Genomic DNA, 27793 nt, shown 5'->3' on the forward strand with positions numbered 1-27793 from the left:
CTGTAGAATAAGTAAGACAGTATTGTAGATGATAAAAATTAAAATTACATTTTTTTTTTCTTTACCTGCACTGATGATAGTTCATTGTTTGGATGGGGGGCTTTTATCCATTTCCACAGTCACACAATCAATCAGTCTGCCAGTCCGTCAGTCAGTCAGTCAGTAGCTGGACTTGGTTCCACACAGTCCCAAGAACAAATGAACCGAAAAAGCCTCAAAAACAAAAACTCAAAAAAACAAAAGCGCCTTCCGAAATGTTCAGAAACCGAGGCGCGGCTTCCGATTGGTGCAGGCGCCCCGGAAACAATAGCCCAGGCACGTCCAACAGGTAGATTGTGATCTACCAGTAGATCACTGGACGTCTGCGGTAGATCACTGGTAGATCACTGACTCCCCCAAAGAAGCTCAACAAGTTTGTCTCCCCTAAGAAAATCTCAACATTTTTGCCCTGTACCCCTAAAAAACTGGGCTTTCCTCCTCCCAAAAAAAACCTCAACAAATTTGACCTGAAGCCCCCAAAACGGGGTAGATCACTGCAGTTTTTAACTTTGGGAGTAGATCACAGTCTTTTGGGAGTTGGCCACCCCTGCAATAGCCGACAGCCACGTTGGACGTCCAGCTTCCGGAAGACATTCGGAAACCAGAACACTCACTTCCGCGTTTTCAGTGTTTGGGAACCAAGGCATTTGAGAACCAAGCTGCCACCGTCATGAAATGTATAGACTTGAGAAGCATCAATTAAAACTTAACACGCGGATCTGCCTTCGCTCCTTCAGGTGACAGGAGGACACTCGGAAGACGGCCTCCCCAGCAACCCCAGCCTCCTCCACAATCACGTCCCTCTCCCAGCGCAGCCCAGCTCACTCCCGGACCTCAACAGAGGCCAGTCTTCGGATGCCTTCAGCGGTAAGGTTGAGTCGCGGGCCTCGCCCACGCCGTCCTTCCTCCTCCCCACGGGGCTCAAAAGTCCCGGCGTCCTTGCTGGGGCAACCGAATGCCATCTATCCCAACCCCCTGAAAATGTAGGCATCGCAGCTAAATCGGCGTTCTTGTCCAGGAGGACCGTTGGGCGCGGGCGATATATTGTCCAAATGTTGGTCGGAATTCGCCAGCCGCTTTTTGCACCCAGGCACGGGTGGCACTGTGGGTTAAACCACAGAGCCTAGGGCTTGCTGATCAGAAGGTCGGCGGTTCGAATCCCCGCAATGACGGGGTGAGCTCCCGTTGCTCGGTCCCTGCTCCTGCCAACCTAGATGTTCGAAAGCACGTCAAAAGTGCAAGTAGATAAATAGGTACCGCTCCGGCGGGAAGGTAAACGGCGTTCTGGGGTTGCGGCGCTCATCTCGCTTTACTGGCCGAGGGAGCCAGCATCCAGCTTCCGGGTCATGTGGCCAGCAGGACTAAGCCGCTTCTGGCAAACCAGAGCAGCGCACGGAAATGCCGTTTTCCTTCCCGCCGGAGTGGTACCTATTTATCTACTTGTACTTTGATGTTTGGCCAAACTGCGAGAGGCAGTGAAGGATAGGCGTGCCTGGCGTGCTGTGGTCCATGGGGTCACGAAGAGTCGGACACGACTGAACAACAACAACTTTGATGTGCTTTCGAACTGCTAGGTTTGCAGGAGCTGGGACTGAGCAACGGGAGCTCACCCCGCTGCGGGGATTCGAACCGCCGACCTTCTGTTCGATAAGCTCGGTGTTTCAACTCACAGCGCCACCCGCGTGATATCTGCTTCATAATTTTTGACCTGGCGATGCATCGCAACGTTTGTGCGTGCTATGCAAAAATCGCGACGCAGGAAAAAAACCCACAAAGCCCAGCCTCTTCCTAGCTCCATCCTTATTCCAGACGTCACGATACATCAGTAATATCACGATACATCAGTAATATCACGATATATCGGTATATCACAAGGCTGAGCGCACACGCAGAGCTTTATTGCGGTCCCTAGACCCCAACGCATTACGTACAGAAGTGGTGGCCAAACTTGGCCGTCCAGCTGTTTTGGGACTACAATTCCCATCACCCCCTGGCCACTGGTCCTGTTAGCTAGGGATGATGGGAGTTGTAGTCCAAAAACAGCTGGAGAGTGTTGTTGATCCTTGGGATCCCTTTCCAACGCTATACGATTCTACGACATCCATCCCTCTCAGCGCTTGAAATAAAAGTTTCAGGTTTGGGGGAGATATTTCATTTTGGATTGTTGGTTTAAAAAAAGAAAAGGAAAGGAAAGCAAATTTCTAGCTCTTGCGCCGAGATCTTGAAGGTCCCCTGCCTTGTCTCTCACCCTTTTTTCTTTTTTTAAATAATTTTTTTATTATTTTATACTATACCACAACAAGAAAATCAAACATACATTCACTTACATTTTCCAGTTTTGGCTAACATAGCCGTGACTTCCCTTAGACCTTCCACATGGCTTTTGAAATTATATCTTAGTATTATACTTCTTTAGTCTACCACTGCTTACGTTATCGTAAATCTCATGCATACTCTAACTACCATACTTAACAATAATATTTCTACACATGAACCACAAAACTTCTTGAAGTCCTATTAGTGTGTTCAATTGCAAATTGTCTTTCAAATAGTTCCAGTTACAGGTGGGTAGCCGTGTTGGTCTGCCATAGTCGAAACAAAATAGGAAATTCTTTCCAGTAGCACCTTCGAGACCAACTGAGTTTGTTCTTGGTATGAGCTTTCGTGTGCATGCATCTGAAGGTATCTGAAGAAGTGTGCATGCACACGAAAGCTCATACCAAGAACAAACTCAGTTGGTCTCTAAGGTGCTACTGGAAAGAATTTCCTATTTTGTTTTGTCTTTCAAATAGTTCGTAAACTTTAAGCAGTCTTTGATGAATTTCTGGTCCCGAATTTCTGGTTCCCGGATTCTTCCCGTCATTTTATCCAGTTCTGCATATTCTGTCAATTTCCCTGTCCATTCTTCTTTCGTCGGTAATTCTTCTTGTTTCCACCTTTGTTGCTAGCAAAATCCTAGCTGCAGTCACTGCGTATTGGAAAGTGTCTTGTCTCTCATCCTTGCCTGCCTGCTTCCCTTTCCAGGCTTGACGGGGGGGCTGGGCCGGGCCAGCGTCTCGTCGGGCACCAGTGAGATCAAGCGAGAGGACAAGGAAGACGACGAGAACACGTCCGTGGCGGACAACTCGGAGGAGGAGAAGAAGGAGCTGAAGGCGTCGCGGAACCGAACAAGGTGCTCACTGAACAGGTCTCAGTCCTTTCTCTGTTCCCTTTCCGGGGAGTGGCATGGGGGGGGGACCACCGGGATCCTAGGCCTTTGGCGCGGCCGGCCGGACGGCAAAGCCCCTCGACGGACGGGGAGGTCGAGGTTGGGACGGGACGACTGGGAAAGCGAGGAAACCAGCTCGCTCCAAACACCCCCAGGAGAGACTTGCTGGGTGGGGAGGGACGCGGGTGGCGCTGCGGGTTAAACCAGGGTTTCCCAAACTTGGGTCTCCCACTGTTTTTGGATTACAATTCCCATCATCCCTGACCCCTGATCCTGCTAGCTTGGGATGATGGGAGTTGTAGTACAAAAACAGCTGGAGACCCCAAGTTTGGGAATCTCTGGGTTAAACCACAGAGCCTAGGGCTTGCCGGTCGGGGAGGTCGGCGGTTCGAATCCCCCGCAATGAGCTCTGCTTTCGACCTTTGAATCTCCCTTGCGGTTTACTGCAGTTTTACCCAGTCGGCTTCTTCCTTTTGGGGGGGGCGTGTTTCGGGGACATGCTTTGCCAAACCGTCTGGCCCTGAGAAGTGCGGTGGATAGTTGGGAGGGGGGGAAATGTTTGGGTTTATGTTCGTTCCATTGCAAAAAAATTAAAAATTAAAAATTGCATTGCAAAAAATTAAAAATTGTGGCGGGTGGTGTGTTGCCCTGTGTGTTTTGTGCATCCCTTTCCCCCCCCCCACGACCCCCACCCCACCCCACCCCGGTCCCCTTATTTGTGCACGATGCTTTCCGGTGCCGAGGTGTGCCCGCGAGAGGGGGAAAAAAATGTCCTCCCCCCACCCACCCCTTGTCTCATTCTCATTTCAAATCATCAGTCAAGATGAGGACGAGGATGACGACCTCCTCCCCCCAGAGCAAAAAGCCGAGCGCGAGAAAGAGAGGAGGGTGGCCAATAATGCCCGGGAGCGCCTCCGCGTCCGCGACATCAACGAGGCTTTTAAGGAGCTCGGGCGCATGTGCCAGCTGCACTTAAACAGCGAAAAGCCGCAGACCAAACTTCTAATCCTCCACCAAGCCGTGTCGGTTATCCTGAATCTGGAACAACAAGTTAGAGGTCAGTGGGGGGCTTCCGATGTGGTGACGTTTTCCGAGCGGCAAAGGGGGCTGTCTGTCTCGTCCTCCCGAAACCCCCCTTGTCCCCGGCGCTCCTCTCCGAATCCTGCTGACCTCCCCGAACCCCTTGAAACTCCCGCGTCTCGGTTTTGTTTGTTTCTTTGCCATTTTGGTGTCTCTGTTGTCGTTTAGCGCGTCGCCGTTTTTTTGCTTTTTCTCCGCTGCCTTTTCGCACCCCTCGCTTTTCCCCGTGTCCCCCCCCATCCGCGCCGGAAATATGGGAAAGCAAGCGTCGCACTTCCTGCATGCCGCCACCCCTCGTGCCTCTGCCAGGGGGTGGGGAGTCTCCCGCGCATTGTCGTTTTCCTCTCCTGCCCCCAAACTGCTACGTACAGCTGCAGTCGGACTCCTTCGACACCCCATTGCTAAAGCGGGTTTATGATTCAACATTTGCAGGCTTCCGGCGGTTTGCAAAGGAGCAAACGAAGCCATGGAATTAAAATAATTTTTAAAAATTCCTTCCAGTAGCACCTTAGAGGCCAACTAAGTTTGTTCTTGGTATGAGCTTTCGTGTGCATGCACACTTCTTCAGATACACTGAAACCGAAGTCACCCAGACCCTCATAGACCCTGCCAAGTCAGGGATAAAAGCATCTGCGCAGATATAGTCGGGGGGCTAAAACGCGAGCCCACTTCTCTGCCAGGCGCAAGAGAGCCAGTCTGCTTTCTCCTCTCTGTGAATGTCTTTCCCCCACGCTTGGCTGTGCATGCAAGCACTTAACTTTTCCTTCCTCGGAATCTGCGAAATGGACGCATCTCGAGTTCGATGCAGTTTCACCTTCGACGGAGGTGGCCGGAGGGCGGGGAGGGGGGGCCAGCGCGCCTCGTTTCTCGGCAGTACAGAACCTGTGCCCTGTTCTTCTGCTCTGCTCCTTCGTTGCTGCAAGCCCCACAATGTGCTCCTCTCTCCCCCTTCCACCCTGGAGCTTCCTTTAATTTCCCCTTTTTGTCTACCGCGACATGTATAACTCTTTTATTTTATTTTCCCTGGTCTCTTCTCTCTCTCTCTCTTGTGTATATCCTTCGTTTGCTGCCACCCCTTCTCTGCTTTCCTACAGACAGACCCCAGCCGTGACCCCCTCGGTGGTTCCAACCCTGTACCTTGTACTTGCTGCGTCCTCAGAGAGACAGGAAAACCCGGGCGGGCAGCAGCAGCAGCAGCGGGGCGGGCAGGGGAAGGAATAGCCTGCAAGCAGAAAGGCAGGTGCACCCTCCCCTAATCTTGAAGTCTGTGGTGCATCTCCTTTTTAAAGTTGTTATTTTATTTCACCACGTTCCCAAAGGCAGTGCGTTTGGGACAGTTCGGCCGCTGGCGTCCCCCGAGCCGAAACCCGGCCAGCTGAAGAGCGCTCCGATTTGGCCCACTTCTCCGGCTGCAGCCTTTGGGCGCAGATGGGCCGCCCGTGGAATCGTAGAGTTGGGAGGGGGGACCCTGAAGATCATCCAGTCCAACCCCCACCGGCGACACAGTTGTCCCATATGTCATGCCCTCCAGATAGGGCTTTTGAAGTCCAGTCACAGGCAGGCAGCCCCGCTTGAAGGAGTAGCATTCCCTACGAACACAAGAGAAGGGTATTCGGGGGACGCCTCTCCTTAGAAGGGCACGTACGCGTTTAGAAAATCAACGTTGCACCGTGTTGGGTGGAGTGTGTCTCCCGAGCATGTGCAGAGTATAGGGAGGACCGGGTTGCCGATCCTGTTCTTGCAGGTGCCCCAAAGCTCGACAACAAATCTCCCCACTTGCTCTCCGCGACTGGCATTCATAGGAAAAACGGCATCCGATACTGGAAGGAATAGACAGCCGGCGTAACTCATAGTTATCAATAGCCTTACAAGAACATCAGGGGCGCGGGTGGCGCTGTGGTCTAAACCACGGACCCTCTTGGGCTTGCCGATCGGAAGGTCGGCGGTTCGAATCCCTGTGACGGAATGAGCCCCCGTTGCTCTGTCCTTGCTGCTGCCCACCTAGCAGTTCGAAAGCATGTCAAGAGTGCAAGTAGATAAATAGGTACCGCTCCGGCGGGAAGGTAAACGGTGTTTTCGTTCACTCTGGTTTCCGTCATGCGCCAGAAGCGGTTTAGTCCTGCTGGCCACATAACCCGGAAAGCTGCTTATGAACAAACGCCGGCTCCCTCTGCCTGAAAGCGAGATGAGCGCCGCAACCCCAGAGTCGCCTTGGACTGGACTTAACCGTCCCGAGGTCCTTTAACGTAAAGGGACCCCTGGCCATTAGGTCCAGTCATGGACGACTCTGGGGTTGCGGCGCTCATCTCGCTTTACTGGCCGAGGGAGCCGGCGTCCAGCTTCCGGGTCATGTGGCCGGCAGCACTAAGCTGCTCCAGCACCATAATTCAAAAGCATCCATTCTTCGGCGATCTACTCGCAGTGTATAAAATACTGGCAGTGATGTACCCATTGGTTGTTGAGCTTTAAGCCAGTTCCTCCCCCCTTCTTTGGGGGGGGGGAGATCTCTGAGGGGCCCAAGATCTACCAGGAACACCCCGCAACCTTCCAGTAGATCGTGATCTGCCTGTTGGACATGCCTGTCCTGAGCCAACGCAGAAGGCAGCTTCGAGCAAAATTTTGCAAGCAAGCAAGCCACGTGGTCCAGTCCGGCATCCTCTTGTCGGAGGCAGTAGATGCCTCTGGGTACCACTTTTTTTTGCACATCGCAGCTAAGGGGGGGTCTTGTCCGCTTGTGGGCTTCCTGGAGAAATCTGGTTGGCCTCTGCAAGAACAGGGTGCTGGCTTAGATGCTCCTCTCTCCCCCCCCCCCCAAGCTTTGGCCGGATCTAGCATCGAAATTCTGACTTTCTTTACACATTTTGAGGGTTAGGCGTAGGCCATTCATTTCTGCCTTGGTCCGGATATCGAATGCCAAGAGACGGGAGGACGGAGAGGAGATTGATTCTAGGCAACACCTACAGGCGCAATCAAAATTGTTCCAACCCTGCCCCCCCCTTTCAAATCAGGTGAAATTCCGCTGGAAAGGCAACTTCGATGGGCTTCTCCAGTCTCGCCCTTAAATTGCATTTTCAGCCGAATTTCGGGGAAACTGCTCTGAACTTACGTTGTGCGGAGCTGTTTCCGTGGCTTTTGTGGGATTTCACACCTTGCAAACAGCTGAAAATTTGCAAATGGTGAGAATAAACGTGGTTTGCAATTGGGGGGGGGTTGGATTATTTCGATTGCAACTCTTTAATAATAATAATAATAATAATAATAATAATAATAATAATAATAATAATAATACTTTTTCCAAGAGAACAAGGTGAGCTCCAGCACCTTTTTCTACAAAAACAGCTCTGATTATTATTATTAATAATATTAACACTCATCATAACAACCTTCTTCTGGGAAACCAGAAGGGAGGGTGTAAATAAAAAATAATTGTTATTATTATCTTCTGACAGTAAGAGCCATTAAACCGTGGAACAGACTCCCTTGGGATTTGGTGAGCTCTCCCTCCTTTTGGAGGTTTCTAAGCGGAGCTTGGGTGGCCAACTGTTCATGGAGATTCCTGAGATTCCTGCATCGCACGGGGTTGGGCTAGATGACCGCTGGGGTGTCCCTTCCAACTCCACGATTCTCTGTGTAAACCGCATAATGCTTATGTGGCGAATGTTTAGGAAGGGACCACAACCTTGGAGGACGGAGGGCCCCCCCGGAGCCCGCAGGGAGGTCCCAGACATACCACCACAACCAGGGTTGTGGTCTTAAGCTGAGCTTCTCCTCCAGTCGCAGCAGACCTGTCCGTTGTGTGGCGGATGTGTGCCATTGCCCAGTCTGGACACATCTAAGCACCCCACCCTTTCCAGCTGTGAACAGACCTCCCTGGGATCTTCAGTCTTGGATCTCCCTGGAGGCAGGGACACTCTCTCCTTCCTTCCAAGGTTTCAGATTTCCAAAGGCCGGCGCGGTTGGGTTGGGCTGTTATTGAAACGTCCAAAATCGACATCACAAAACAGGGACTCCAGCTTAGTTAGGCGTAGAGCAGGCATGTCCATCAGGTAGATCATTGGACGTCTGCGGTGGATCGCTGACAGATCACTGGCTCCCCCCTTCCCCCAAATAAGCTTAACATTGGCTCCCCTAAAAAAAAAAGCTCAATATTTTACCCCCTCCATGAAAAACAACTTTGACCTGAACCCCAAAAACGTGGGTAGATAGAAATAGAAATACTTTATTGTCACTGTTACAGGTAGGTAGCCGTGTTGGTCTGCCCATAGTCACAACAAAATAAAAAATAAAAATAAATTCCTTCCCGTAGCACCTTAGAGACCAACTAAGTTTGTTCTTGGTCTGAGCTTTTGTGTGCATGCACGCTAATTCAGATACAGATATTGTTCTGAAGAAGTGTTCATGCACACGAAAGCTCAGACCAAGAACAAACTTAGTTGGTCTCTAAGGTGCTACGGGAAGGAATTTTTTTATTTTTTATTTTGTTTAGATATTGTCACTGTGACACATGTTTACAGTGAGATTAAATAATAAATAATAATAATAATAAATTTTTATTTAGACCCCGCCCTTCCCAGCCAAAAACCGGGCTCAGGGCGGCCAACACTAATTAAAATCACAGCGAAACATAAAAACGATCAATTTAAAATACAGTACAAATTAAAAAATTAAAAATTAAAACTGCAGTCTCGTTTTCAAATAGCCCACCAATAAAAGAATGAAGCATAACTATCAAACAGAAACCAACCCAAAGGCCAGGTGGAACAGCTCCGTCTTGCAGGCCCTGCGGAAAGATGCCAAATCCCTCAGGGCCCTGGTCTCTTGGGATAGACCGTTCCACCAAGTCGGGGCCAGTACTGAGAAAGCCCTGGCCCTAGTTGAGGCCGACCTAGCATCTTTGTTGCTCGGGAGCTCCAAAAAGTTATTATTTGAGGACCTTAAGGTCCTACATGGGACATACCAGGAGAGGCGGTCCCTTAAGTACGAGGGTCCTAAGCCGCATAGGGCTTTAAAGGTCAAAACCAGCACCTTAAACCTGACTCAGTACTCCACCGGGATACAGATATTGTCACTGTACCACACATTTGCAGTGAGATTAAATGCACCCCCCAAAAAAATCTCTCAGTCCTTGTTACACTCTCTGTTCTGTCGTGCGACCACCAACCCCAAACGTCGGCTGCAAGGTTGCTGTCTTCCATTCAGCGGCCTCACGGCCCACAGGTAGAAGCTGTTCTTTAACCTGTTGGTGAGGCTTATCCTGCTTCTATATCAGATTAAAAAGCTGCTGGCCAGGGCGTGAGTCATCCCTGAGAACGTTCCTCGCTCCTCTGAGGCAACGGTTCTCCTGCGATGACGTCTAGCGGACTCAGGGGGACAGCCCACGATGTCTTGTGCTGTCTTCACCACCCTCCCGTAGGGACTTTCTGTCCACGGCCGTCAAACCAGCGTAACCCACACCATAATACATTGTGAGAGAACGCTTTCTATCGTGGACCGATAGAAGGAAACCGCCAGATCACTGCCAGTTTTTTAACTCTGTGAGTAGATCGCAGTCTCTTGGGAGTTGGCCACCCCTGGCGTAGAGAAACTCCTCGGCGACTTACCCAGATCTTGTGGGACTCGCCGCTGACCATTGGCCACGCTGGCTGGCTGGGGCTGATGGGAACCGGAGTCTAAAATCGCCCCAAGGCGCGATGGGAACCGGAGTCTAAAATCGCCCCAAGGCGCGGAGCCGCCACCCCCGATTTATTGTATTGCTTCTGCAATCGGCTGCCCCAAGAGGGAGCTGGCGGCCTCTCCTCACTTGGAGGTTTCCGTGCGGAAGCCGGGTGCCCAACTGCCCCGGGTCCTTGAGCCGAGACCCCAGCGTCGCTAGGGGGTTGGACTGGATGACCGCTGGGGGGTCCCTTCCGCCTCTACGATTCCAAAAAGAGAGGCGGCACCTGTATTGCCCCAGAGGACAGGGGGACAACCTGGCTTTTTAAGTTTGATTTTGCCCGTGTTGCCAACCGGCACGCACGTCCTCCGAAGCGTTCGGCGGCTCCTTGTCTCTGAGGTGGAACGAAAGGGTCCTCCTCCTCCTCCTCCTCCGTCAGTTGTCCCGTGCCGCCTTGGCTCGCCGCTGACGTAGACTTCCCCCCCCCCGCTGCCCACCTTGGCACCGTCCCCCCTGCCCCTGCCCCTGCCCCGCGGAGTCCCTCCGTCGCTCCCCAGACTAACCCCCCCCCCCGTGGTGCTGTGTGAACCCAGCAGTACAGATGAGGCGCTGTCACTGGAAGACAAGGACGTGAGGGACCGGGAGAGGCGCATGGCCAATAATGCGAGGGAGAGGGTGCGCGTCCGGGACATTAACGAGGCCTTTAAAGAGCTGGGACGCATGTGCCAAATTCACTTAAAAACAGACAAAGCGCAGACCAAGCTCATCATCCTTCAGCAGGCGGTGCAAGTCATATTAGGCTTGGAGCAGCAAGTACGAGGTACGGCGCCGGGGGGGGGACACCCCCACCCCACCCCGAGGTCTTGTGCGCATCTCTCCCATCTGTGCCCTCTCGCTCGCTCGCGCGTCTCTGCCTCTCTCCCTTCCACCCTTTGCTCTGGGCTCGAGGTTTTCCGTCGCTTCCCTTCTCCCTTCGCTCTCTGGTTCGCGGTCCGTGCAGAGATGACCCCCCACCCCCAAAAAAGCGGGGTGCAGCGGCGGGGCTTACAGCTTTTAAGCGGCAAGGTGGGGAAGGGGCTCGGGGAGGGCGCCGGGCGCCCGGATTCTAACCCTCTCGCGCTTTGTGCAATCCTTATATCCCTCTGTCCGTCTTGCCTCTTTACCTTGGATGCTTGTTGGGTTGGGTTGGGTTGGGTTGGGTTGGGTTGGGTTGGGTTGGGTTGGAGGTGGCTCTTGCCAGACCCGAACGTCCAGATTTCCTCCTCCTCCCCACCGCTTCTCTCTCTCTCTCTCTCCTCTCTCGTCTCAGAACGTAACCTGAACCCTAAAGCAGCCTGCCTAAAGCGCCGCGAAGAGGAGAAAGTGTCTGGCGTCGTCGGGGACCCTCAGATGGCACTCTCGTCGTCTCATCCGGGTCTAGGAGATGGGCACAACCCCGTGGGGCATATGTAAAGGTACTCTCTCTCTCTCTTTCTCTCTCTGCACCTGCTCTGGGTCTTTACTCCAGGTTGGGGAGTTTTGTTTCTTCTGGAGAGGGTTGGTCCTTCAATAGTGGGCTTCGGTCAAACCTGGTACCAAAACATGTAAAAGAATTACTGTGGACCTCCTGTTTTTTTTTTCTTCCAAAAGCTAAGCCCTGGACCCCCTACTTTTGGAAATTTTGACACCTCTATGGTACTTACCTGTGCAAAGCAATTACAGCGGTCTCTAGGTTCTCAAATTTAATCCGTTCCGGAAATTCCCTGCCAAAACCAAAGCGTTCCGAAACCAAGGCACACTTTCCCATAGAAAGGAATGCAAAACGGATTCATCCGTTCCAGACTTTTAAATACAACCCCCAAAACAGTGATTTAACATAGATTTTACTATCGAATGCAGGGGTAAGCAACCTAAGGCCAGGGGACCGGATGCGGCCCAATCGCCTTCTCAATCTGGCCCACGGACGGTCCGGGAATCAGCATGTTTTTACACGAGTAGAAAGTGTCCTTTTATTTAAAACGCACCTCTGGGTTGTTTGTGGGGCCTGCCTGGTGTTTTCACACGAGCAGAACGTGTCCTTTGATTTCAAATGCATCTCTGGGTTATTTGTGGGGCATAGGAATTTGTTCATTATTATTTTACTGTTCTCTGTAATTCTATAACAGCTTGGTACGGTACAGCCTCCAAGAGAGACGAGAAAAGGCTCCAACGAGCTTTAAGAATTGCAGAAAGGGTAATTGGTGTTAGCTTGCCTTCAATAGAGTCAATTTATGCTACCCGAGTTAGGAAGAGAGCAGAGGGAATTGTAGCAGATCCTTTACATCCCGGTCATCATCTGCTTGATTTACTTCCATCTGGACGTCGCCACAGGACTTCATATACAAAATCGGCCAGGCACAAGAATAGTTTTTTCCCTTGTGCCATTAAATTGTTAAATTCGTAGTTGTATAGCTGAAGGGGAGGTAAAATATGGGTGGGGTTTCTTTGCTTCTTTGTATTGTGAGAGGAACAAGTGTCTGTATGTTTACATTGCAAAGTAGCCGAAACAAATTCCAAGTATGTTGGAAAATGTACTTGGCCAATAATAAATTATTCCTATTCCTATTCCTATTCCTATTTTTGCAAAATATACTCTGGCCTCCCCACGAGGTCTGAGCGACAGTGGACCGGCCCCCTGCTGAAAAAGTTTGCTAAGCGATTCAGAGATGGGTCGGAGGCACCCTAGGGCGGTGGAGTACACAGGTGTCGCTTTTGAGATGTGCGTTTTTGCGCAACGAACCTCCGGGCTCTTGCGCTGTTTCTCTCTCACACCTTCCCCCCCCCCTTTTTCTCTCTCCGCAGGTGATTTATTTTCTTCGCCCTGCAAGCCGACGTCTGTAGGAAGAAGGGAAGGCTGGATCTCTCACACATCCCCCCTCCTCCATTCCCCGACAACCACCGTGTGTCCGCACCAGAAACTGTAGTCCTGTTTTTAAATACCGATGTGCGGCCCGTTTTTGGGGAGGGAGGGGGAAAACATGCGGAGAAAAGTTCAGCTAGAAGGAACTTTTCTCTCCTTTCTCTCTCTCTCTCTCTCTCTCTCTAAAGGAAAGGAAAAGTAACAAGTTTTATCGAAACAAAACAAAACCAACAGCAAAGATTGCCTTAAGTCTATATTCTCTCGAACTTTCAGTGCATATCCTTCAGTTACCGAGTTTTTTTTCAGGGGGGGGGGTGTTGTTTGCGGGGATGTGTAACATTACAAATGGCTTGTGTTCACATAAGGCCAGCAAAAAAGAAATTGTGCCTACGCATTTTATTTTTCTTTCTTTCTTTCTTTTTTAAAAAAAGAACATTAGTTACAATAATTTTTTTATCGTAGAACAAACATAGTAATGCCTTTTGTGGACGGGGGGGGGGTTGTTGTTTCGTTTCGGGTTGTTGTTTTTTTTAGCTTTTTTTGCGTATATGTTTTGTAAGCAACGACGGGAGGGGGGGAAGGACGTGTAAAAAAAAAAAAAAGAGATTTCTTCCCCACCCCCTATCGACCCGCTTTTTATTTCCACCACCCCCCTTCTATCTCTTTTCTCTGCTGCTGTTTCTATAGTTAATGTCGCATATTATTTTTTAAAGAAATTAAGATCAACCAGAAATATTAAAAGTTTGTATTAAGAGGACTGGATGTCTAAAAACGAAAAAGGGGACTAAATTCGAGGACGGAACGCCGGGGTTTTGGGTTTGGGGACACACACACAAACGGAGACACGGAGAGTGTTGTTGTTTCGGCTTCAGAAATGTCGCAAACGTGAATTGAAATAGGCGGGCTGGTGAATGTCCTCGTTTGGCTAGGAGCTTTCCACGGTCAAGAATGTGCCGTCGAATATTGAAAGGGGATGGGGGTTGGAGACGGCAAAGCGATTCGGAAGAGTTCCCTCCGCCCCGCACGGTTCTCGAACAGTCCTATATCGTGCCCTCTGCTCCCATCTTAAACCCCACCCCAAAAAAGTCATCTGCGGTCCCCCTTTAACAGAGGTCAAAGACACTATGAGCAACCTGAAGTCCTTTTTACGGAAGACCGTGGCATCCCGGGAACGCGGATCTCAAGACAGCGAGGATCGGGGGACTTTGGGAGAGAGCGCCCGTCTTTGAAACGCAGGGTGGAGATGGGATTTCCGGCTCACGTTCCCACCGATAACCTTCTTCGTTTTTGGAACAAGCACCTGAGCGAAACCGGCGTGGAACGAACAAATGGAGGGAGGTTGGGACCGGTTGGTTTTTAAAAAAATAATAATTAAAAGAACTGCTGGAGGCAGAACGAAGAACAAACGAGCCGCATCGAGGAAAAAAAGACGAGATGGCGAGATTTGGGGGTGGGGTTTCTTAGCCGGAGGCACATGGGGGGGGCCCACAAGGCCACACGCAGGACTTCCTGCCGAAGATGGACCCGCTTTGCATTTCGCGAGCTCGGGAGGAACTGGCGCCGGCCGGTGGGGCGGTCCCCTCGCCGGATACTTCCGACCCCCCCCCCGCCAGCTTGCGGACAGAAAGCGACTGGGCACCCCTCCGGAGAAGGCCACACCCGTGCCGCGAGAGGAGATCGCCATCGCAGGTCTCTGATTTCAGGAGGGCGCGTCGACGACTTGTCCCGGTGTCTCGCCCAGGCGTCGTCCTCCCAAGTTTGCCCGCCGGGGGGGGGGTTGACAGATCTTTGGAGACTCTCTCCCGTGGGTGGCTGCAACCTTCGGAATCGGAGGTTTCGAATATCCCGGAAAGTTTGACTTTGGGCAAATCCCGTTAGAAACACACACACACACACTCTTCCGATGGCGTAGAAGCTGCATCCCAGGGGAAGGGGGGGCGCTTTACTAGCAGAGACGGGGAAAGGTCCCTGCTGGGGTGGGAACAGGGCACCCTTTTTTGCGGCGTGGGTGTCCCCCGCGGTCCCCGCTTTTCCACCCGTCACCTGGCTCGATTCATCTCCCGTCGCAGACCCGATTTCTGGCCCTGTCGCCGCGGTTGGCGATTCTGCGCCAAACTGGAAGGGGGGTTTTTTTGGAGGGGGGGTTGTTCTCTGGGGTCGCCCCACGTCAAGGTGACATTGCAGGAGCCGAGGATGCGGAGTGGGCAGGATAACTTTGGGCATCTCCTCCTCCTCCCCACCCCGCCCTGACTAAATCTCCCTTTAAAGGAGAGTCGCGACAACGTCCTTTTCCAGTGCCAGTTCATACAACCCCCCCCCCCCGGGGGGGGCAAACACTTTCCAGTCCACAGTCTCAAAATAAGTCCTCCTCCCTTCCTTCCTTCTCAAAGTTGTATTTTATTTTAACTATTTGGTTCTGTTTTTTATTGTGTTTTTGTTCCGTTCGGGGAAAATGGAGGGGGCGGGTGGAGAGCTCGCCTTTTCGGTAGGGGCTCGTCTACACTACAAACTCTTAAACCAGTTTCAGACCGGTTTTAACTATCTAAAGGAATCCCGCCGTTTTTCGCGAGGGCGCTCAGAGATCCTTTGCCGCGGGGAGCCAGCTCCGGGTGCTCAGCCCCCCCCTCCCCGCTCCTTGCAACCCCCAGACGCCCCCCTGCATTTAGGTCGCTACGATAGCTTAAAAACGGGTTTGAAACTGTTTCTTTCTTTTCTTTTCTTTCTTTCTTTCTTAAAGTTTGTAATATAGATATGTCCCAAATGATCTTGGGATATTTATTTTTGTTGGCGGGGGTTAGGGAATTTAAGAAAGGGACAACCAGCGAAACAAAACAAAACGAAACAAAAAAAAAGGAGAAACAGCACCGCGGGGAGGGGGGGGGATTTTTTAAAAAACTTTTTTGTTTGAAGAAAAGAGGGTCACGCACTGCAGAGAACAAATTTTACCTTGATTCCCGTTAAGCTATATTTTTTTAGGTGGGGCGGGCGAGACTGTGTATCCTTTTCAGCCTCTCTAGATGGTTTTTTTTGGGGGGGGGCTCTCTCTATTTCTTTGTTGCTATTGGGGATTTTTATATATATATTAAAAAAAAAGATAAAAATGGATCTTTGCTTTTTCATGGGGGGCGGGAAGGGTGAGTGGCCCCGATCCAGGTACAGTTAGCCATGACTTAAGTCTTAATGGGAAATGAATGGACTCGACGAACCTTTCATTTATTTTTATTGTACTTTCAATGGACGAGTGGGGTGGGTTAAGTCATGCCTAGCTGGTATTTGGATTTGGGGAGGGGGGTGGCTAGGGGTATTTGGTTTTTTTTTCTCTTCTCCTTTTGCTGCCTACATTGTAAAATCCAGCTGTACGTTAAAAGTGGCTGAGAATCCTTGTTATTAAATCAGATACACATTATAGTTTTGAAAGATATATATATGGTATAAAATATATATATATGCCTAACCCCGGTTTAAAAAAAGGAGGAGGAGGAGGAGGAGGAGGAGGAGGAAAATGGAAAGAAAAAAAGAGTATTTGGTGAGGTGTGGAGGGCACCACAGAATGGAGGGGAGGGAACCCACACTTTTGGACTGAATCACAAATTTCTGGGATCGGGTGGGTGGGGGGGTGGGGAGCACGGGGGGTTAAAAAAAATTGTGTTTCCGAGTGCCTCAAGATATGGATTGTGTTCATTTTTTAAAAAATAATAATAATAATAATTTTATACAAGTGTCGAGAAGAAGAAAAAAACAGCTGGCTGGATTATTTGGAATTTTTAAATAATCCTTAACTTTTTTAAAAAGTAGAATTTTGAGAACTGTCCTGTATATAACAGTAATGTAGCAATAAAAATTTGACATTTTATAACAATATTACCTTTCCCCCCCCTCCCCACCTCTCCCCGTATCTGTCTCTCAGATGTTGTATACCTATCGATGAAAAAGTTGTAATAAAGGTTCTGCCTTGTACTAAAATCGCTTTTTTTTTCCTGGTTCTCTCGCTGCCCCCCCCCCCAATCCGTTTCATTCCTGACCTTGACGGGAACGTTGAGTTCTTGCTTTTAATTTTTTTTAGGTGGGAATAAAAGGCTGCCATCCTAGATTCCACTTACTGAACTCGATGGGAATTACTCCTGAGTAGATAATGGCGTGAGGTTGCGCTGATTTGGGGTTTGTTTGTTTTTTTAAAATCTAGGGTTGCCACGCGCCTGGGATTTAACCAGCCTGTCAAATCGCCAAAACGTCCTGGATTTCGAAGTTGTTTGCGATAACTTTTGCTCGGCAAAGTTGAGTTTAGGAAACTCGGAACGACGTTTGAGTTTCCTTAAAAATAGGAATAGGGATCAATTTTATTGGCCAAGTACCAGCATAATTGGAATTTTGCTTCGGCTTCGTTGCAATATAAACGCGAATGAAATGGGAAAAAAGGGAAAGCTTGTTTTGCCCGTTTTCCGAAATTCCGCTGCTTTAATCCAGGGCATCCCTTGGCAACCCAAGAAGGACTTCCTTTTGTACGCGGAGGAATCTGTATTTTAGATAGGGTTGCCAGGACTGCTTCCAAAAAATAGCGGACAAGTGGGAGGGGTTTTTTTAAATTAAATTAAATTAAATATTTTCTTACAAACATTTTAACACATATTAAAATACCATTTCATCATAAAGCTTTTGAATTAAAAAATGCCCACTATTTTGTGGGGGGGGAATAGTGAACATTATGTGAAAAAGTGGACCCTAATTTTAGAAGACTTTTGGGGGGCTGCAGCCCTGACTCCCATTTACCTGGGAGCAAGGCCTGTTAAATACAGAAGGTCCCTGGATCAACTCTCCTTTCCTGAAAGCTTTTGAGAGTTGCTGCCGGCCAGGGTAGACAATATTGAGATGGACCCAAGGGTTCCTGGCTGCTAATATCCCGTTTGAAACCGGAAACTTGCTCTAGGACAGGCACGTCCAACAGGTAGATCATGATCTACTGGTAGATCACTGGACATCTGTGGTAGATCACTGGTAGATCACTGGCTCCCCACAAAGAAGCTCAACATTTTTGCCCCCCAGAAATGGGGCCTTCCCTAAAAAAAGGTAAACAACTTTGATATGAACCCCTAAAAAATGGGGCTTTCCTCCTCCCTAAAAAAACAACTTTAACTTAACCCCCCAAAACAGGGATCTCCTTCCTAAAAAAGCTCAACAACTTTGACCTGAACCCCCCAAAAGGGGGTAGATCACTGCCAGTCTTTAACTGTGTGAGTAGATCTCAGCCTCTTGGGAGTTGGCCACCCCTGCTCTAGGATAAATAGTTCCCACCAGGAGTGCCAGCTTGGCCCTGTGACCCGTGGGTGCCATGCTGGCGCCGAAATTTGTGGGTGCCCGGCTCCTTCATGCAGAATTTTGTGGGTGCCCAGGGTCACATTCGGTTGTCACATTGCTTTCCATTCTCCGAAATTAAAAGATATTGCTTGCCCTATGTCTCGTTGATTCCAACGGGTGGAACTTAGATGGGTGCAGGCCCTGGGGAAAAAAATGGGGTCTGGAAGCCAAGCCTGATGAGGGACGGTCGAAGGAGCTGGGTACGTTTAGCCTGGCAAAGAGGAGACGGAGAGGAGATAGGGGAGAGCCACATTCCAATAATATATCTCAAGGGCTGTCACACGGAAGATGGGGGCAAGCTTGCTTTCTCCTCCTCCGGAGGGCAGGACTCGAACCCGTGGCTCCAAGTGACAAGGAAGGAGATTCCGACTAAGCGTAAGGAAGAAATTTCTGGCGGTAAGAGCTGTTTGACCGCGGGGCGGAAGGTGGCCAACTCTCCTTCCTCTGAGGTTTTTTTTAAAAAAATAAATATTAAGAGTTTTTTCAATTAAATCCAAATTACAATACATGATTAAATTTTCCCAAACTCCCCTTTCTCTCACCAAGAGGAGCATACAAAACAAACCCCCCTCTCACTGGGGTGATCAGCAATTCTTTCCCAATTTAACCACTTGCTTTACAATCATCTTGTAACTTTTCCGACTTCCCCGATTTCCCCTCCCGTTGATTTCCAGATTGTCCCTAATTCACAGTTATTGCCAATTAATCCCCATATAACTTTCCCTCCTCCTCACATTTTTCTTAATTCTTTTACTAATTTTTTTATTAGTAAAAGAATTCTTATTTATCATTTTATTCTTATTTATCATTTATTTATTCTTATTTATCATTTTAACCTATCCTCTGCAATTCACTCTATTCCTGAACCTCCGTTGCCTAATTTCAAATTCCATTACGACAACCCTTTTTTAAAAAAATAATTTCATTTTAACTCTTTCCCCCCCCCCTCCTCTGAGGTTTTGAAGCAGAGGTTGGGTGGCCATCTGTCGTGGATGCTTTAGCTGGAATTCCTGCATTGCAAGGGGGTCAGACTGGATGGCCCCTGGGGGTCCCTTTCCAATGATTCTATGATTCCCAACTTCCATTAGCCAGCCAGCTCAATGGTCAGGGGTGATGGGAGCTGGGATTTTGAGAGCCGCAGGTTCTCAGCCCCTTTAGCTAAAAGGAAAGGCCTTGAAACCTTGTCAAATGCAGGCAATTGCGGAACAAATTATTATTGATATTCCACAATGGCTGGGGCGGGGTTTAGGAAGCTGCCCTTGCTAGGAAGAACGGGGCGTTTCCTTTATTAATATTTGCATTTACACTTTTTAAACTGACGCACCAACCGGAAAGAAAGGAACATGCCGCTCAGAGGTCAATTGCAAAGGCTAAAATGCGCTTTAATTTATCGGGTTGCCAGGTGTCCACTATTTGAGTGGACAGTCCACTTTTTTCACATTATGTTCACTATTTCCCCCCCCACACACACACACACACAAAATAGTGGACATTTTTTTTATTCAAAAGCTTTATGATGAAATGGTACTTTAATACGTGTTAAAATGTTTGTAAGAAAATATATAATTTAATTTAACCCCCCACTTGTCTGCTATTTTTTGGAAGCAGACCTGGCAACCCAAGCTTTAAAATACATATTTTATTTTAATTAAAAGTGCTTTTTAAATAAAAGTCTTTGTCTAGGCGCTTGGTGCAATGTGCAGCTGTGAGTAGGGTGTGTGTGTGTGTGTGTGTGTGTATATATATATATATATATATATTCCACCAATATATATTTAAATTAAATAGTGGCCCAGCTGCACAAGGTTAAGTGCAACTGGTTAACTTTGCACAAGTTTTTATTTGTTGCGATTTACAAATGTGGAGTTTTTGAAAGGGCTGGTGGGATCCTGGCTCATTCAAATACCTATTTGGAAATTATGCATTACTTTTGCAGACATTTTGTTAAGTCTTGCTGCCCTTAACACTGCTTTTAAGGAGTTTGAGGTTGTGGCCACAGTCCCTCTGGCCGGTTATAGCTGAAAATCGGAACATTTATTACATATCTAAAGGGAGCCCTTGCCTGATAATAATCAGGCACTGCAGTAGACAGCGCACTCCCCTCTCTCCTTGAAAACAAAAACAACTTGGCGGGGGTCCTTCGACGAGGAGGGCAATGGAATGAGGCGGAAAGCTGGCGCCGCGCAGGCGCGTTAAAGCAAAGCGTGCAATGCTTAACCATAGATCTTTTTTTTAAAGTAGAGTCGCGCGCCCACAGTCTTCTTGCGAGGTTGATTTAAAATATACATATATATATATATAGATAGATAGATACAGTATATATATTTGCGTGTGGTCTCTCTCTCCCATTCAATAAAAAGCAGGCTGCAAACGTATATATTTGCATTTTTAAAATACTTAAAAGCGTGGTAACATTCAGATCAAAGGAATACCAGATTTGGGGCATTTGCTGCCAACTGAGTGTGTTGTTTGGTTTTTGGAGATTTTTGCCTGGGGATTCATCAACAATCGCCAGACAATGTCAATGAATCTATGTTGTGGTTTTTATCTTGTGAACCGCCCTGAGACCTTGCGGGAATAGGAGGAATAAATCTTATTTAATAATAATAATAATAATAATAATAATAATTTGTATTTGTGTTGTCCTATTATTTCCTATGATTATAATAATGACGACGATGCGAATTGTGCAGTATTTGCGATGTTCTGTCGTGTCCTATCCACGCCATTGTCATTTATTGTTCGTAAGCCGCTTTGGGATTCCTTTGAGCTGAAAGCAGCTTGGAAATAAAAGAAACCTAATATTCCTACCATAGTTTGATTATAAAATGCATTTGTGGTGTTTTATCATAGGCTATTATTATTATTATTATTATTATTATTATTATTATTAAAACAAAATAAAATAAAAAATTCCTTCCAGTAGCACCTTAGAGACCAACTTAAGTTTGTTCTTGGTATGAGCTTTCGTGTGTATCTGAAGTATTATTATTATTATTTGCCTATGATTGTTGTTGCTGTTCAGTCGTTCAGTCGTGTCTGACTCTTCGTGACCCCATGGACCAGAGCACGCCAGGCACACCTATCCTTCACTGCCTCCCGCAGCTTGGCCAAACTCATGTTGGCAGCTTCAAGAACACTGTCCCACCATCTCGTCCTCCGTCATCCCCTTCTCCTTGTGCCCTCCATCTTTCCCAACATCAGGGTCTTTTCCAGGGAGTCTTCTCTTCTCATGAGGTGGCCAAAGTACTGGAGCCTCAACTTCAGGATCTGTCCTTCTAGTGAGCACTCAGAGCTGATTTCTTTAGGAATGGATCGGTTTGATCTTCTTGCAGTCCATGGGACTCTCAAGAGTCTCCTCCAGCACCAGAATTCAAAAGCATCAATTCTTCGGCGATCAGCCTTCTTTATGGTCCATCTCTCACTTCCGTACATTACTACTGGGAAAACCATAGCTTTAACTATACGGACCTTTGTCGGCAAGGTGATGTCTCTGCTTTTGAAGATGCTGTCTAGGTTTGTCCTTGCTTTCCTCCCAAGAAGCAGGCGTCTTCTAATTTCGTGACTGCTGTCACCATCTGCAGTGATCATGGAGCCTAAGAAAGTGAAATCTCTCACTGCCTCCATTTCTTCCCCTTCTATTTGCCAGGAGGTGATGGGACCAGTGGCCATGATCTTCGTTTTTTTGATGTTGAGCTTCAGACCATATTTTGCGCTTTCCTCTTTCACCCTCATTAAAAGGTTCTTCAATTCCTCCTCACTTTCTGCCATCAAGGTTGTATCATCAGCATATCTGAGGTTGTTGATATTTTTTCCGGCAATCTTAATTCCGGTTTGGGATTCATCCAGCCCAGCCTTTCGCATGATGAATTCTGCATATAAGTTAAATAAGCAGGGAGACAATATACAGCCTTGTCGTACTCCTTTCCCAATTTTGAACCAATCAGTTATTCCATATCCAGTTCTAACTGTAGCTTCTTGTCCCAAATAGAGATTTCTCAGGAGACAGATGAGGTGATCCGGCACTCCCATTTCTTTAAGAACTTTCCATAGTTTGCTGTGGTCGACACAGTCAAATGCTTTTGCGTAGTCAATGAAGCAGAAGTAGATGTTTTTCTGGAACTCTCTAGCTTTCTCCATAATCCAGCGCATGGATTTGCCTATGATAAAACACCACAAATACAGTTTCGTTATCTTTATTTATTTCTGCATTTATTTGTTATTATTATCAGCCTATGAGAGAACATCTCGAATACAGCAACAACAACAACAACAACAACAACAACAACAACAATAATAATAATAATGGACTACACTGCAGGGCTGTCGTCCAGCTCAACGTGCTTGTGCCATTACGCGGCTTTGGCCGCTAGATGGCGCTGGATTCAGTTCTATGGACAACGTTCCCAGGGAACAGAGAGAGGGGTGGGTGGGGCGAAAAAAAAGCAAGCTCGCAATCCGGCGGCGCGTTTGCGACTCTTGATGGAGGTCTATATGTACGAGGAGCGGGCCAGGCGGCGTCGCGACACCGCGCACGCGCGAACGCAAGCACGCACGCAGGAAGCGCACGTGTGTAGGGGAAAGGGGGCGGTGTGCGCACGCGCGTGAGGGAGAGGTGACCTTCCAGGCGGAAAGGCGCTGGAGCCGGGGGTCGAGGCAGGATGCTGAGCAAGTTCGTGGGCCCCCGTTACGGGCAGCTCCTGCGCAACTGGTGAGTGGTTGCTCTTGGGGTGGGGGTGGGGGAAGGTCGGAGAGGGGGCGGGGCCTCGCTTTGGCCCCGCCCCGCCCTGCTCCAAAGGTTGGGGTGGGGGGTCACCCACTCACCCCCAAAATTAAAACCCCCCCATTAAATTGGAGAAGGTTGAACACACGTGGACTGGGCTTGCTGGGAAATTCAGGTTCAGAAATGACATCCCCCCCAAAAAAAAACAACCAGTTAACCTTTGGAACTCACTGCTGCAGGAAACAACTGTGGCCAGCAGATTATAATAATAATAATACTAATAATAATACTAATAATTTGTTATTTATACCGCTCCCATCTGGCTGGGCTTCCCCAGCAACTCTGGGCGTCTTCCAACAAAATATTAAAATGCCATAATCCATCAAACATTAAAAGCTCCTTTCAGATGTGGGTGGCTATGGAAGAGGGTTCCTTAGAGGTCCCCATTCCTTCTCCCCAAAGCAGGATGCAGGGGTGGGGTGGGGTGGACAGCACCTTGCTGCTTGTTTGGCCCGGAAAAGAGCAGGTAGGAGAGCCGTCTTCCAAATATCTCAGGGCATGGAAGAGGGAGCAAGGAAGGTAGGACTCGAACCCGTGGCTTCACCGTGAGAAGGAAGGAGATTCCGACTTGACGACGCCGGGAAGAGCTTTCCGGCAGTCTGAGCCGTCCGGCCGTGGGATGGGAGGTGGCGGCTCAGTATCCCTGAAGGAGCGTCTCCACCCCCCCCCATAGTCCAGTCCAGACACAGAGGTCCAGCTCCGAGGGCCTTCTGGCGGTTCCCTCCCTGCGAGAAGTGAGGTTACAGGGAACCAGGCAGAGGGCCTTCTCGGTGGTGGCACCTTCCCATCAGATGTCAAGGAAATAAACAACTATCTGACTTTTAGAAGACATCTGAAGGCAGCCCTATTTAGAGATGTTCATAATGTCCGATGTTTTAAGTGTATTTTTAATATTTCGTTGGAAGCCGCCCAGAGTGGCTGGGGGAACTTTAGCTGAGATTGCTTTGGGGGGGTTGTACTGGATGACCCTTGGGGGTCCCTTCCAACAATCCTGTGGTTCCGAAAGCTCCACGTGAACCGCACACGGTTGCGTCTCCGACGTGCCCAGGGGTACGCGAGCACCGCTCCTGTTCTTTCTCCTTCCCGCAGGATACCTACGATGAGCATGTGGGGCACCGTGGGAGCCGTGGGGCTGGTGTGGGCCACAGACTGGAGGCTCTTCCTCGACTACGTGCCTTGGATCAACGGCAAGTTTAAGAAAGACGACTGAGCGTCGCAAGGAGGTGGGTCCTCTCTGGATTATAAATCCGGGCCTTTTGCATCTGCTCCTTTCGGGGGGCGACTCTCGTGCTTTGGCACCGGTTCTGGGGGAAACCACGACTTTCCCAGGCAATGATTCCGTCCCCCAACGTGGAACCGGGGTGGCCTTGGAAGCGTCTCCACAAACGGGGTTGTGCGGCGCCGGGAACGACACCCCTCCCGTGTAGGCGCAGATCCCAAGCGAGGCCCCTTTGCAAGCTGCGAGGCAGAGAGCTTGCGTTTCTCCCGAGAAAGGAATGGTCACGTTGACAGGGATGGGAGAAACCGATAGATCCGTCGTTTGGAGCGCTGGTGCTGATAATGGCAAGGTTGCAGGTTTGATCCCCATATGGGACAGCTGCATCGTCCTGCATTTGCAGGGGGGTTGGGGTAGATAAACTAAGGCCCGGGGGCCAGATCCGGACCAATCGCCTTCTAAATCCGGCCCACGGAAGGTCCGGGAATCGGCGTGTTTTTACATGAGTAGAATGTGTGCTTTTATTTAAAACGCATCTCTGGGTTATTTGTGGGGCATAGGAATTCGTTCATATATTTTTCCCAAAGTATAGTCCAGCCCCCTACAAGGTCTGAGGGACAGTGGACCGGCCCCCTGCTGAAAAAGTTTGCTGGCCCCTGTACTCGAACCTCTCTGTCTTATCCGCATTGAACTTCAGTTCAGGCAAGCAAGTCTGGGGAACCACCTGCTACTAGAACATGGGGAGGCAGACTCTGGCCCAATTGCCTTCTAAATCTGTTCCCCAGACAGTCCGGGAATCAGCGTGTTTTGACATGAGTAGAATGTGTGCTTTTATTTAAAATGCATCTCTGGGTTATTTGTGGGGCATAGGAATTCGTTCATATGTTTTTTTCAAAATATAGTCTGGCCCCCCACAAGGTCTGAGGGACAGTGGACCGGCCCCCCTGCTGAAAAAGTTTGCTGACTCCTGGGGTAGATGTTCCTCGGGGCCCCTTCCAACTCTGATTTTGTGAAATGGCTCCGCACAACAGATGCTTCGAGCGGTTTCCCCAAATTCGGCTGAAAATGCAGCTTGTTGCAAACAGCTGAAACTCTGCAGATTTTGGTGGTGAACCTGATTCTCAATGGGACACACTGTGGGAAGTTTTAGAAATTCAGATAGATAGATAGATAGATAGATAGATAGATAGATAGATAGATAGATAGATAGATAGATAGATATACAGGTGAAACTCGAAAAATTAGAATGTCGTTGAAAAGTCCATTTATGTAAGCAATTGTCTTCATTAGCTACTGGAGTTTAATATATGAGATAGACTCATGACACGCAAAGCGAGATATGTCAAGCCTTGCTTGTTATAATTGTGATGATTATGGCGTACAGCTTATGAGAACCCCAAATTCACAATCTCAACTTTGGGGTTTTCATCAGCTGGACGCCATAACCATCACAATTATCGCTTTGCATATCCATCACAAGTCCATCTCATATATTAGTTTCACCTTTTAAGTTGAATTACTGAAAGAAATGAACCTTTCCACGATATTCTAATTTTTTGAGTTTCACCTGTAGATATGAAAGCTAGGTGCCAAACGGCTCCTTAGACCAAGGTTTCAGTCGCCGAAACAGAACATCTAGTTGCCGTTTGGGGGGGCAAGACTGCTACAAAGTCTTGTTTTTTCAAACGATGGACTTGGCTGTGATTGATTCTCAGTTAAATATCAGGCTAGTTCAGAGGATAACCTTGAGTTGGGTTAAGAGCTTGGAGAACTTGAAGAAGAAAAGTCCCTCGATCCAGGGACAGTCCACATATATATTGGCCTTTTCCGACCTTTTTCTGAATGGCGACACGGACCATTCATAACGTGGGGATATCCTTCCCAACGGTGAGCGGGGGGGGGGGGGGGAGCCCCTTTCGCTGCCCCTGCACGGAAAAAGCATTCTGGTTCCAGAAACTCATTCCGACTGTGCAGATAAAATACAACGGATGGAATCCTACAGGGTTTTGTATTAGCGTGTGAAAACGGTCCAGATCCAAGGATCCCCAGATGGAGACATCAGTTGCCATCCTGGCACCCGGGCATCTTCACTTCACAATTGCCCGATAGCCGGGTGCAAAACGCTAATTTCGAACACTGACTGCGGGAATCTACTTCGGCTATCCTCATTGTCTGAGCGATTCCTGCAAAGCACCAAAGCTTTTTTTTTTGCGACATCCTTTCATTGTTCTCCTTTCCCTTCCCTTTGCAGAGCAACCCGTTTGGTCCCGGAGAGGCTTCCTTTCCTTCCCTTTGCCTTGCCGGCGCTCCGAAACTGTGAAACCCTTGAAACTTGCCTGGCGGTGCCGAAACCTTTCCATTTCCTCTCGCCGAACGGGCAGATCCTGCGCCGATAATGTCACAATGAATAAAGCCTCTTTTAGCTCACAGGGGAAACGTGCTGTTCTTGTGGACCGTTTTGCTTCTCTGCGGAGTCAAATGCCGCACGAATCGCGGCGCAGAAATCTCACGCGTTGGCCAATGTCGGGGCCTTTTTTTTGCGCACAGGCCTGGGGTCGAAAACGCCGCTTTGCGGTTGCCTGTTTTACATTGCCGACTGGGATGCACAGGAAGGAGAGAGAGCCTCCTTCGTCCCATCGCAATTCCAGAAATTTAGGTCCCATCTTCCCTTTGCATTTGAAGCAGAATTGTCGAGGCGTTTGCCCCACAAAAGTCCCGGGAACTGTAGTTTGCAGAGGGCTGTTAGGAGACTCCCCTCGCAGAGCTGCAGTTTCCAGAGTCGCCCAGCAAGAGGGGTTATATTCCAGAAATCGTAGTTCTGTGGTGGTGGGGAAATAAAGGCCTTCTAACAATGCGCAGGGTGCAGTTCCCGGAATTCTTTTGCAGGAAGACATGTCTGTTTATGATGCTGGGTTAAATGAATCCTAGAATCCTAGAGTTGGAAGAGACCCCAAGGGCCATCCAGTCCAACCCCCCTGCCAAGCAGGAAACACCATCAAAGCATTCCTGACAGACGGCTGTCAAGCCTCCGCTTAAAGACCTCCAAAGAAGGAGACTCCACCACACTCCTTGGCAGCAAATTCCACTGTCGAACAGCTCTTACTGTCAGGAAGTTCTTCCTAATGTTTAGGTGGAATCTTCTTTCTTGTAGTTTGAATCCATTGCTCAGTGTCCGCTTCTCTGGAGCGGCAGAAAACAACCTTTCTCCCTCCTCTATGTGACATCCTTTTATATATTTGAACATGGCTATCATATCACCCCTTAACCTTCTCTCCTCCAGGCTAAACATACCCAGCTCCCTAAGCCGTTCCTCCTAAGGCATCGTTTCCAGGCCTTGGACCATTTTGGTTGCCCTCCTCTGGACACCTTCCAGCTTGTCCGTATCCTTCTTGAACTGTGGCGCTTCTTGAAATGTAGAGGGCACCTTGCGCCGTTGCTACTTCCACGATATCCGTGAAGCGTCACAATTCTGTATTCACGGCGTTAAAAACTCGGATATATAAGCCAGGTGCCAAGTGACTCTTTGAAACAAGGGTTGCGTTCGCCAAAACGGAAGGCCTATAGTTGCCATTTCGGGGCAAGAT

The 27793-nt window shown here is 48.9% G+C and overlaps 2 protein-coding genes across 11 annotated transcripts in view; both read left to right on the top strand.

Moving 5' to 3' along the window:
- Nucleotides 1-12947, top strand: part of TCF3 (transcription factor 3) — a 69234-nt gene extending 56287 nt beyond the window's left edge. For 3 of the 10 annotated variants that reach the window (XM_033136607.1, XM_033136609.1, XM_033136611.1), the window contains exons 15-19: nucleotides 777-906; nucleotides 3064-3211; nucleotides 4066-4304; nucleotides 11290-11434; nucleotides 12801-12945. In XM_033136607.1, coding sequence (XP_032992498.1) covers nucleotides 777-906; nucleotides 3064-3211; nucleotides 4066-4304; nucleotides 11290-11432 — 660 coding nt within the window. In that variant the 3' untranslated portion in view covers nucleotides 11433-11434; nucleotides 12801-12945. Of the gene's footprint in view, nucleotides 1-776; nucleotides 907-3063; nucleotides 3227-4065; nucleotides 4305-10573; nucleotides 10801-11289; nucleotides 11435-12800 lie in introns of all 10 variants that reach the window. The other 7 variants (XM_033136608.1, XM_033136610.1, XM_033136605.1 and 4 more) reach the window with 4 other exon arrangements.
- Nucleotides 12948-22784: 9837 nt separating this feature from the next.
- On the top strand, nucleotides 22785-26641 carry LOC117039503 (cytochrome b-c1 complex subunit 10). The gene is made up of 3 exons (XM_033136638.1): nucleotides 22785-22921; nucleotides 24083-24216; nucleotides 26461-26641. The coding sequence occupies exons 1-2, from the start codon at nucleotides 22872-22874 to the stop codon at nucleotides 24201-24203; spliced, it is 171 nt and encodes a 56-aa protein (XP_032992529.1). The 5' UTR covers nucleotides 22785-22871; the 3' UTR covers nucleotides 24204-24216; nucleotides 26461-26641.
- The last annotated feature ends 1152 nt before the right edge of the window (nucleotides 26642-27793 follow it).

Source organism: Lacerta agilis, chromosome 18 (genome assembly GCF_009819535.1).
Source record: "Lacerta agilis isolate rLacAgi1 chromosome 18, rLacAgi1.pri, whole genome shotgun sequence".
Taxonomy (NCBI): domain Eukaryota; kingdom Metazoa; phylum Chordata; class Lepidosauria; order Squamata; family Lacertidae; genus Lacerta; species Lacerta agilis.